The sequence below is a fragment of the Cuculus canorus genome, chromosome 15 (assembly GCF_017976375.1).
Source record: "Cuculus canorus isolate bCucCan1 chromosome 15, bCucCan1.pri, whole genome shotgun sequence".
In the NCBI taxonomy this organism is placed as follows: Eukaryota; Metazoa; Chordata; class Aves; order Cuculiformes; family Cuculidae; genus Cuculus; species Cuculus canorus.
This window is the reverse complement of record NC_071415.1, coordinates 16779153-16791462: the sequence shown is the minus strand read 5'-3', so window position 1 is coordinate 16791462 and position 12310 is coordinate 16779153. Positions and strand designations below refer to the sequence as shown.

The 12310-nt window shown below is 39.9% G+C and overlaps 1 protein-coding gene across 4 annotated transcripts in view; it reads right to left on the bottom strand.

Annotated features, from left to right (window-relative positions):
* MYH11 (myosin heavy chain 11) overlaps positions 1-12310 on the bottom strand; it is a 58142-nt gene that overhangs the window by 19734 nt on the left and 26098 nt on the right. For 3 of the 4 annotated variants that reach the window (XM_054081004.1, XM_054081006.1, XM_054081007.1), the window contains exons 5-15: positions 11705-11807; positions 10014-10034; positions 7542-7634; positions 6551-6614; positions 6061-6159; positions 4886-5029; positions 2143-2238; positions 1652-1770; positions 1332-1484; positions 696-869; positions 326-499 (exon numbers count right to left, since the gene is read on the bottom strand). In XM_054081004.1, coding sequence (XP_053936979.1) covers positions 326-499; positions 696-869; positions 1332-1484; positions 1652-1770; positions 2143-2238; positions 4886-5029; positions 6061-6159; positions 6551-6614; positions 7542-7634; positions 10014-10034; positions 11705-11807 — 1240 coding nt within the window. The remainder of the gene's footprint in view (positions 1-325; positions 500-695; positions 870-1331; positions 1485-1651; positions 1771-2142; positions 2239-4885; positions 5030-6060; positions 6160-6550; positions 6615-7541; positions 7635-10013; positions 10035-11704; positions 11808-12310) is intronic. The other variant, XM_054081005.1, reaches the window with a different exon arrangement.

The following is a 12310-nucleotide window of genomic DNA, read 5'->3' as shown; positions in this document are numbered from 1 at the left end:
CATCTGAAAAGCGTTTTGCAAAGGTATCCATGGCAGGGAACCAACCTCGCTCTTAAAAAGTTGTGCTTGCTAGAAAGGAATCTGAATTATTTAGGTTTTCAATAAACCTGGTGCTGGTTAATTTTGGTTGTATGTGAGCTTAGCACAGCCATGAATGTTTTGCAAATTTTATTTCATATGTTATTTAGTTGAAGTGCTTAATATCTACTTTAAATAGTTAAAGCCATCCCTTATTGATCTGGTTACCAGACTATTTCTTTTTTTACCATTTGGGCATCAAAGAATCAAAGTTTTCTAAGTCAAAATAGCTCAATCTGTCCAGTACCTTTCCTGCGTAGTGCATTATACAGAACTCAGTTTTATCCTTGAGTTGCTTGGGCTTCTGGAATTTGGGATGGTTGCCTTGTTCTTGACATAGTTTCTCCACAAAGGATGTGTCAGTAGCTTTGGGGAACCAGCACTCTTCATCCAGCAGAGCCAGGACACCTGGAGGGTTGGTCTGCAATGTAAGCAGTATCAGATCAGTATCGTCACAAGCAGAGACAAACGAGCACCACCTTCTTTATCCATTATGGCACAAATCCTCCTAGGCAACAAAGGAAATGGAGTACCTTAAATGGCCTCTTATTTTACCAACACGTAACCCACCCTGCTGCAATCTATGTAGCATCCCACCTGTAGAGATAGAATCTTACTGGTCTTTCGATCAGCTCAATGCAAGGTTGCAGGTCAAGGCCAAAGTCAATGAAATTCCATTCAATGCCCTCTCGCTGGTATTCCTCTTGCTCCAATATAAACATTGTGTGGTTGAAAAGCTGCTGGAGTTTCTCATTAGTGTAATTGATACACAGCTGCTCAAAGGAATTGATCTGTGAATAGGAACAACGTGAATTCCTAATGTTAGAAAGAGAGCTTCAAGAGGGAACTTAAATGACAAGATGAAATTTGCTATCTTCTCTTTCTTTTTATATACTACAGAAATTCAAATATAAGGATCCATATTTTTCTAATATATGGTCTTAAAATTTTACAGTAAGTGGTAAATCTTTGTACTGAGGCCTGTTCAATGAAGCATAAAAAGCAGACCCTGGTTTTAAAGGCCGCGCCTGGCAGCGCCTGCCCGCAGGAGGAGCATTGGCCAGCCCCCAGCCCTTCCCGCCGACGGAAAGGCAGGTGCAGGCAGCCTGTGGCTTGTCTTGGCCATGGGCTGCTAGCCAGCTTAAAAGAACCAAATTGGTTTTGTGTCTCTGAACTTAGATTTTTGTCATCATCTGTCCAAATGATTGCGTGATAATAAAGATTTGAGACAGCTTGTGTCCCATGGTACGTACCTCAAAAATCTCAAATCCAGCAATATCAAGGATCCCCAAGAAGGAAGCGCCTTGTCTTTTTGTTTTATCAAGAGCTTTGTTTACGCGAGCTAGAATCCAACGGAAAAGACGTTCAAATTGTGCCTTGGCCAAAGCCTCTATGGCAAAGTCCGCCTGAAAAATAAAAAGAGAAAATTGTAAGTGAAAGAAGAAACCTGATTACCTTCTAATTTAGTGAGATGGTGAGACAGAAAACTGACATCTCCCTTTAGACAAGATGTAAGAAGAAAAGAAGACAGGAGTATAGTTTTGGGAGAGCTGAGCAGACTGTAAGTAGATACCTGTTCTTTGGTCTGAGCTTTCTGAACAACATCTCGTCCTACTTTGATCCTTGGGGTTAGAATAGATCTTGTGAAGTCTGTCACATTAATCCCCATCAGGTGACATACCTTTTGTGCAGCTAGAATAAAAGAGTGATATTTTGTTTAAGATTGAATTTTCTCTTGGAAGGTCAGTAGATGTGAGTACGACCAGCCCAGCAAGTATGTGAAGTTATTTATTTTCCTTAAAAGCTCCTCTGTGGTACATGCAAGAGATGCCACTTGCTATAGAAGTGTTATTCATGATCCAAGGAACAAATTCACTATTCATCAATCTATGGATTTAAGATTACTAGAAAAAGTAATCTGATTTTAAGCATGGATTTTTTCATATCTTTTAATGCCTATGAAGTGTATCTATAATAATTAAAAAATACTGATAGAGTGCTTACTCAGCAGCTGTTTTGTTAGTTTCTCAATATTAACTAAATGTTTTAAGTCGCAAATCATACCTGTATTGTCTGGCATAGAAGCTTGATCAGTGTTTCTCTCTTTCTTGAAGACAATATTACCAAGTTGTAGGACAGATGAAACAACCTTCAGTATAGCTGTAAGAGAAACAGATAATATAAATAAGGAACAGAATGGACGCGTTTTGAAAGCTCTGTTCTCTGCAATAATGAAGAGTCATTCCATTGCCTATGGTAATCTTTGCCTATGTGGAAAGAGTTAGGTTTGCTTTGAAAAACTGTGCCATGAACTGCAGGAGTTTGAGAGCTGACTGAGCAGCATCTCAACAATCCGTAGTGGAGTAAACAGGTCAGTCTGAGAACAGCACCTCCTCCAAGCTGATTTGCGTTGGCTTCCCCGGCAGACCCCCAAGCCTCAGGAATTCATCTCCCGCTCTCACTTCCCTGCTCAGTCACTTGACAATCTGTATCTCCATCTTTAAAATAAAATTTTAAAAAATCTATGAATTACCAGAAGCTTCAAAAAGGTGTGGCACTTCTGAAGCTCCAGTTACACAGGCACAGGTGCAACGAAAATGAAATGTATAGAAATCTTTGAAGGAGTAGTTCCAAAGTACAGAAAAGTAATTGATTAATGTTTGTTTGCATATATGTATAAAAAATATCATGTTGCCTAACTTCAGGTAGTAAAATGTACTGCTATATTAAATGAGATTGAATGAACCTACAGAATTCTGTTTGTGTATTTGGTAAACTTAGACAGGATAAGAATACTGTACTAACGGGCTTATATTTTAGAGTAAGAAGTCAAAGATGTTCAGACTAATATAATTGCTGCTATTGTAATGGAGAATTCTGCTGTCAACACCAGTCCACATGCACTGGCAGGAGAATGAATTAGTTTTCATCAGTGACATCGCCTGAATGAAGCAGCGCTGGGACTCGCACTGCTGTCCTGCAAGGCAAGGCGGATTTTGTCAGCACCCCTCAGTCCTGCTGCAGGGATGAGCTGTGACAGAGCTCTGCTCCCAGCTCCAGAGCTGGTCCCAGCCTCGAGTGAGGGAGTGTTGCTGTTTCTGCCACCAGGTGTCACCGGGGCCATGGCAGTTTGCATCCATGGGCAATGCATCCTGGCATCACCGGCTCAAGTCCTGCACCCTCCCAGGAGCAGTGACAGGTAAATGTTGTACAGATAGATGTCTCTTACAACAGTTTAATTGTTGGTTCATGCATTTTGTTTTATTTCTCTTTACTCTGAATGAGTTGAATACAAATGAGCTATTTGAGCCTGTTGCATTTCTTTCAAAGTTAAATCAGAGTATTTTGCAACTTCTCATGCCAGTTGCTGGAAAGCTGTGAAAAGATGGCTTTAAATGGTCATTAGTTTTGTCAGGGCTGGCTTGAAATCAGTAGTCAGTCCTGGATATTTATGGAGTTGTTCTAGTGAGAAATCTTCCCTTTCATAAACACGATGTGTTACAGTACTTTTGCATGCTGACAACTGCACTGATGCTGTGGAATCCAAATGGGCCAGGAGTGCATGTCATGTTCCTCTACAAGCAGGTCGACAGAATTTAAAAGATTTATAAGAAAAAGCTTTGCAATCCCTCTTTTGGATGGATGGCAAAATATTGCAACAATTATTTTATTTGATCCATGTTTAAATTATGGTATAGAGCTGCCCTGTGCATCACCACTTGTTCTGTGCATCGCAGAGAGAATTTCTGTGCGATGCACAGAACATTTCTCTGTGATGATATATACTCTATTTTCCAACATAGGTGGTGATTCTTCAATATTTCTTTCACTGTTTTCCCAGCAAGTGCTGCCAGTTTAAACCTCGAAAGGAGGTGGTTTGCAAAGAGTTCTCACTATTGGCTTCGGCTGCTCCCACCAGTACCCACTGCAGCAATGGGAAAAGGTAGGACACCGCAGTTATCTTTTAAGTGGAACTTTTCTAGCAAAAACCTAAGAGCAGTAGATTGTAATTGGATCTTGCAAGGCAAGAACAGTCACCCTAATACTCACTTCTTCAAGCATCGCCCTGTTTAATGCAAAGGTGGCAATGATTCCAAGGAAGCTGGTAGTGTTCTGTGTCATGGATCTATGAAAGCAGTTTCAGTGTCTTCGCTGCCAGGCTGATCTCACTCCCTGCTGTCCTCCTCTCAGATTCCTGCTGCCACTTGTCTTATCTGCAGGCACTGTACTGCCACCAGTTCAGTTACTTGTTGTTACTGGCTCTGACCACGCTGCTTGTCTTGTCTGATCCTGATCCCGTGTTTAGGTCCTGCCTTGATCTTGTGTCTTTCCTGATCACACAGAACTGAGTTCTCATATTATTCTTAAAGTAAAGCTGAAACAAATCTGGGCTTGAGAAGTTTCATCTTACGAGAGAACTCATTCTCTTTCGATGAGATACCTATGGTTTAATTAATCTAATACCTCCTGAGAAGGAGAGAAACCTATGGGCACTAATTCATAGCGGTCTTCTTAGAAGCAGTAGCTAGGTGACCGTTGATAATAGTTTTACACAGAGGAAAGGAGAGGCAAAGAGGTTAAACAACATCTGTTGGTGGTTCATGCAAGATCACGCTTCTTCAGAGAAATATGGATGTAAAATCTAAATAATCTTAATTTTCATATCTGAATGTAGAATCTTACTTCAAATGTATATTTTGCAAAATTATTGTTTTGAACAGAATTAACCTCTGTGCATTTGCAATGTGACATCTATATAGTGTCACTTACAGATGTTTATCTTGACAGTCCTGCTCACAGCTCTCACCTGTCTGTTCCTCCTCAGTAAAGCCCATGATTGTCATGGCTTCCAAGGTCTCCTGAAACATCTCATCATCTTGTTGAGCAGGAATAGGCACATGGCCATTAGATAGAAACGTGTAATTGTTGAAGCCTTCCAGCAACAGGTCATCTAAAAAGCAAAGAAGAAAAGCTTTACTTAAGTGCTTCAACTTAATGTTCTTGGTTCATTTGTTCTCCCAGTGAACAACAGGGAAAACCCCAGTGTTTTCAGCAAAGGAAGCTCTCCTTGTATAAGGAATTGAGGGGTTTGTGGTGCACAAATATTTTCAAAGTAACACTTCATTTAGGAAGCCTGATTGTGTGAAGCTTCCATTTATCGGTAGTTATTGGGGAACGTCTCTGCCCCTCAGTGGAAGTTTGCACACGGTGGACTCAAATCTGAGCCATTCTTCCCAAAAGTTTTTCATTTAATGCCATGTGTAACCAACTCAGAATTACACCTCTCCCTGTGGTGATTCATATCAGACAATAATAAGAATGAAACTGGACAACAAGCATAGTGGGACAGACCAAAAGACTCTTCAGCCCTGTGCTATGGCCAACAAAAAGTCCTTAGGTAAGGAGCATAAAAACCAGGGAGTATACAGAGTTATCCATTGCTTTATACGTTCTTTGGCAACCAGTGATTTAGGGAAAGATGTCATATTTGAACCATGATGTTACAATAAATATTGTGTTTAATCCTTGTTTTGGACCTACTTACACTTCTCCACCTTCTCAACATTCCAAAGGTAGGGGTCTCACAGTGTAATTATGTGCTGTGGGAAAGACATTCTCTTAAATTATTTTAAACCACAAGCCAATATTTTTATTGGGACCCCAGATTTATTTTGTGTAAAAACCAATGAATAACTCTTCCCCATTCATCGTCTTGACATTGTTCAAGATGGAATCTGAATTGCTTTACATCTCCTATAACCTGAAACACCCTGTAACATGCAAACAATCTGGCTCAAACAGGCGGACATCAATTGAAGCTTTCTTATAATTCACTTGAGGGAATTTTTTTCTATAGGTAGAGCTGTTTATTTTTAGAAAGGATTGAATGACATGCAATTAAAGAAGCTGAGATAAATTACTTAAGTGAACCCTTTCGCAGACTGTTCAATGAGATCTAAGAACCATTAGCAAGTAACTTACTTCTCATTTGTTCAGAAGCTCCAGCGATCAAATAGTAAAAGATATGAAAAGTTCGCTCATCTTTAGCCTGACGAATAGCACGGGATTTTTCAAGCAAATCTGTTTGTCAAGTGTGTTAAAAAAAATCAATAACTGCGTAGCTCTCAAGATCATGTGCGGCACAAAACAATCTTTTCCCATTATCATGTTACTGGGGCTCTGCTTTTGAAGTCCCCTGCTATTGCCTTAGGTATAGTGCTTCCATTTTCTGAAGCTATATACGGGGAACAGCACACTTTCTTATAGCTGAGAAAACAGACCTGAAAATGTAAATGTGAGAGTAAGACAAACTGAGAAGCTGATATCAGCATAAATGGAGCCACTTCCCTCCATCTTCGTTTATACCAGCCTCAGTAATATTTGCCTTTCTTAGCCATGCAGTGGAACTTGTTTATCGTACTTGGTTCTGCTCACCCTAGCCAGCTTCCAGGCAGCTCACGGAAAAGGATACAAGTCTCTATGTTTGCTCCAACAATGTAGCCTGTCACATCAAAGTTGATGCGGATGAATTTGCCCTGTGAATGAAAAAAAGATCTAGATTGGGCTGTTCTTTCAGATTATGCCAGGTTTTCCAATATCAGTATTTAGACTATTTAATAAGACATGTATATCATCCTTTTAAGAATAACACACTTGATTCCTTCTTTCTGGGACAACCTATGGAAAAGCCTGAGCGGAAGCGATGTTCTCTGATACTCCCTCTGCAGAGATTTGCCCCCACATTTCATTCAGGCACTTAGAGGAAAGGAGTCCTCCCTACTGGACTGGGCTTTGGAATCTGGGAATATGACAAATTCTGTTTTTTATTTTTATTTGATTTCTGCAAGTTCAGTGAGGGAATGGCATTGGATCTGCCTAACTCCCTCTGCTGAGGTCCATCTGCATGAATCCCTGGACTTAGCAGGGAGAGAGGAGGGGTGGGAGATGAGGGAATGCTGGGGGAAAAAAAGCAACTGCCAGCACTCCCTGTAGAAAGGGTCGTCAAATAGTGACAACCCTTCGCTCACATCATTCTAACTTTAATCTGTGTGAGTCTTTAATTTTCCTCATGTAGTTTTTAGTTTAATATGTTAACCATTCTTGCTAAGTAACATCTTACGAGATACATGCTTGTCAGTGGTGAAAAGAAAAAGAAAATACAGATTTTGTTTGCAGACATTCTGGAAGCGGATATGTCCTGGAGTGGGAATTGACTCTGGAAGGCCTCACATAGACTGCTGGATTGTGAAAGGACAATGGTACTATGAAGTGTAAGCTTGATCTTTTAACCTTCTATAAGACCAGATTCCTATTTCAGAGAGGAATTCTAAACTGTTTTTAAAGGATTAGTTTTAGGATGCTCTTTAGAAAGAAGCACTGATGAGGGCCACTGTCTGTACACTGTGTTTTAATACATGCTGTACCTCCCCCCACATAGACCCAACTGGATTTCTCCTACTTACGAATCTGGAGGAGTTGTCGTTCTTCACAGTTTTGGCATTTCCAAAAGCTTCAAGAATAGGGTTTGCCTGTAGAAGCTGTTTTTCGAGCTCACCCTAAAATTCATTCAGATGCAGTTAACCCTGAACTTCATTATTTCTTAATTAAAAACCAACACATGTACACTGGAGAAAAATGTGAAAGGTAGTTCAAACCTCTAACTTTTTTGTTACTGAATACTGCACTTCATGTGGATTTGTTTTCATTCTCTATTAATCTTTGTGTTTATATATTTGTGCAGTTGACTGCTGTCGTGTGTACATGACCCTTTTCCAGGCCTGTTGCCTGTGACAGATCAAAGTCTATTGAACTGTTTAGCATCGTGACTGGCTTTTCTTTAAAAATAGGGTCATTCAGTGTCAAATTTTTTTTCCCAGTTTAATTTATTTTTTAGAAGGGATATTCTTAAAGGAACCTCTCGCATGTCTTTTTCAAGTTAGTTTATTGAGATCCTTTGCTAGCAAATGGCAATGTAATTAGGATAACTTGCCAAGAATCATTTTAATGTAATGCAGCACAAAGCTACAAAGCGGATTTCATCAAGTCTATTAATAATGATCCATGCAAGCCTCTTTAGGTTAAATATGGAAAGGCATTTATTTACTTATTTCAAACTAGGATAATGAATTCTCATGCAAACACTCAAACTTATTATATCGTTAATTGTGATTGGTAATTGCTAATGAAACAAATCATGCAGTGAAACAAGCATGCATTTATTACTCTATTTCTAAACAGATCAATGAAATTGAAAAAAATCCTTTACTTAAGAGAAGAGGTTTATTCAAATTTTCGTTGAACTCTGTCCTGTGATGTCCCTCCCTTTCAAATTTGCTTCTTGTCATCCTATTCTTTGAGTACTGCTCTACAGAAACATGCACTATTTCATATAACTCCTCCTGAAAAGGAAAAAGTCCTTGGTAGATAATATGGTGTCATCTAGTTTTAATTAGAAAATAAGGCAATATTCAGGTTGAATCTAGTGGAAATAATTTGGAAAATGAAAATGCTTCCCAACCAGTGTGCAAAACTGATAATCTTTTTCCAAATGCCTTTTCTGAATATCTAGTAACTTCTGTGGCAGTTATGAAAGGTACCTCAAAAGTACAAGCAACAGATTGCTAACAAATGGCTAAACTTATCTGCATGGTCTCGAAACAGGCGAATAAGCACCTTCTTGAGAGCACAGGTATTTTGAGAGCTAAGGCATGTCTCGAGACTGAAATTTGAAAAAAAGAAAATAAAAACACCACCAAAAATCCCCCAAACTTACTGCCTAAGAGTTAAGGAAGAGGGGAGGAAGATTTCCAAACAAGCTAATACAGAAGTCCTGGAATAAGTAATAAATTCCTAGAAGTCCCTGAAGTTCCTCTGTTCTGAGCAACTCTATAGTTATCAGTAGGATTAAAATCTCCACCGTAAGTGTAGGCCTTTGCTGAAATCGGATGGTGTGAGCTAAAACAGAGCCTTGTTTGCTAAGCTGAGACAAGTACCACCTACTTCTAGAAGAATTGAGCAATGCTGTAAACTAAAGGTGTAAAACTGTGGCTCCAAATTATCAGTACTGTGTGCAGCTGTAAATTCACTGGACATCACAAAATTGCCTATGCCAGCAATTAATTCGTTTTTTTTGCAGAGAGCACATCCTATGAAGTACTAAATTAACTAAGGGGCAACACATTGCCCTTTGTCATAGCCAAAATCTGAGACACAGCTGTCAGAGCTGGGGGTGGGAGATCCCGTTAAAAAAAAAAATCACATTTGCCTGACAGAAACAGAAAGAATGTGTGAGCAAACCTGCCTGTATTCCCAAATCATTGGTATGCTGGTACAGGAGGGCCTGTGAGGACCCGTACGAAACTGCTGTAACACCCCTGCAGACACACGCTGCAGTGAGAATCGCTCTGTTATTCACCATAGCAGCAAGCTAAGAACATGCTAACTTTTGTGGACGTGAACAATTCTCAACAGTTAACATGAAAATGTAAAACGGGAAGCAATATCAAATGGCAAGCATGCAGTCATGCAAATCAATCAAACACTGTGAGGTTTAGGAATTAATTTCACAACAGTCCTAAAAAGTTCAACCTGAAGCACGGGAAGCATTTGGGTATTTTCATTCATTGCTCAGCTTCAGGCTGAGTGGCCCTTTCAGGATCGTGGGAAATTTCATTCAAAATATGGCAATTTGAAGACACACAAATAGAATAGAGTGATATTTGAAAGATGACCCTGCCTGTGTCAGGCCTCATTCTTTACCATGGAGCCTGACACAGTTAAGGTTGGTTTGTGAGAGCATTTGGTGCTATTGTTGCTTTTGATTAAATCGTACAACATATTTCAACTAAATCTCTCCTAATTTTTGAGGTGCAACAATAGCATGCAGATCTACACTCAGTGCCTTAAACACACATCAAACAGTCTAAGTTACTCACGTAAGAAAAAGATGGACCTTGCTGTATTGAATAACGTGGTATAAAACAAATGTCAGTATCATTTCCATTACACAGATATTTTTATTGTTTTTCCTGTATTAAAATAACCAATACACAGTTTCCATGCAAATGAACCAGGAATACAAACACAATCTATTGCAGCCATACCAAGAGTACAAATACAATTAACATAGAGAGAGCATTTTAACTGAAGGAGAAAAAAAAACATAAGCAAAGGGATGGGATTTGGATCCAGTCCCAGGTTAATCCCTCAGGAGCAGACAAGGGCAGATATTTTTATGGTAAATCTCCAGTTCTTCTCTGGTGCAACTGAGGCGTTTTGCTATTCCTTTTTTTTAAATGACTGAAATTGCAGCGTCAGTAGTTGCAGTCACTGAATTACTATTTTCAGTGTGTTATAGAACAATTTAAACTTTCTTTCAGCTGCTACCTAGTGGATATTTGCTGTCAGGTCTGTCTCAGGGCCAGTTTGGTCTTGAGACTCATGTAATTCCCCAGAGGAGTCAGCAGCAAAACCACAAGTTCATTTCCCCCAGGCACTGAGCAAGGACCCAGTAAGAAGAAAGAAGTTTTTTATATAAATATTCAACAAAGGAAAACTACGCCATTAGTCTTGGACTGTTTCCCCTGAATTTAATCACAGATTTCTAGAAAATACTACCCAAAGGGACATCTAATCCCTCCCTTGTCCCAAAGCAGAATCCGCTGTACATAAACAACAGTTATTTATGGTGGAAGAGGCCAGTCTGTGTGACCTGTGCTCTGGAGTTCTCCATCTGCCAGCATGCAGGCAAGGGTGGAAGACCCAGCACAGGTGTGGGCATGAGATTTTTACTTCGTTTCCTTCTACCCTACTAATTACTTGTTTTGGACCCAGTCTTCCATTTGAGGCACACTGTAATGTTTTCCTGCATTAAACCTGTTTTGTCATCAATGCGAATTGCTACGTTTTTTTTTTCCACAGGTTTGGGTACCATTCAAAAGGCTGGAGATGACATAGGACCTGGAGCTGTGCTACTGAGAACAGCAAGGACACTCGGCAGCCTCAGCAACGCCGATCAGCTCTGGGAACTCAACAGGTATAAGCTTGTTCAGAACAAGAGAATGGACTTCAGTCACTAAGGCAAGACTATCATGAATTTTGAAGGAACAAAGTAATTTGACAGAATTGTGCCTTTCAAAATTGTTCTCTCTGACAGAGGACTAAAAGACAAGTTTTATACTGGCAGTCTTTGCTAGTTATTAAGAAAACCTACTCGCTAACAAAGCCAGTCAAAACTTCGGAAGTTTAAATACTGATATACGTTTTGTGATGCACTTGGATGACGTGTTAAAGGCTTTCCCAAACTTCTTAGTTCGGCGGGGTCAAAGGTAAAATAAGGACCTGAGCCCTTACAGGCTTCGAGGCCTTCATGCTAGGATATAAATAGGTGCTATGCATATGGAAAGTTATGAATATTTCTCTTCTAGCAAAGTACATTCTGATTTGATGCCTAAGGGGGTGTCAAACAAAAGTTTTTTTCTGTAAACATAGAGCTGTGATGTCACTGTGTGCTCTTAATATGTGGACTCTTTGGCAAGCCACAGACGTTGACTTGCTGTTAGCACAGTCAGCTTGGTACAGTCCTAACAGGCCTGAAGAAGAGTGGAATACGGAAGAGCTCACTTACAGTGATGGTGACGTCCTTTTTGCCCTTGTGTGATGAAGCAACAACAGCCAGGTACTGAATGACCTTTTTGGTATTTTCTGTCTTGCCAGCACCAGATTCTCCTCTGAAGGGGAAGAAAATAACAAAATTAAGTGTCCTTCTTCTGCCATGTGATGCATTTAGTACATAAAACCAGCACTGGAAATCGCACAGCTCTGTTAGTAATCCACCTGACTTCAGCATGCAAAGAACGCGTTATCAGTGCTATATCTCTGTCCCGTTAGTATTTTGACTGAACATTGGGCCATTTAAGGCAATTCTAAAACATGATGCATTTTTGAACGGCGGTTCGTCTTGCTTTGGCAGCATCTGAACATTTATGAGAAATGGAGCTGGCAGGCAGGCTGCTTGTATTTTAAGACCAAAAAACACAACATTAACTGTGATGTGGTACAGCAGTTACAAAAAACATCGGCAGTAATACAATAGTCTTCTCTTATAAAACTCTGGCATTCGATTAGACTAACAGCTTGTATCAGTGCTGGAGAATAAGCAAGTGATCCTGCTTCATCTGGACTCAGTGTTTGAACGCTCCTTGAATTCAGTGGGACCAGAGCTGGGACTGCC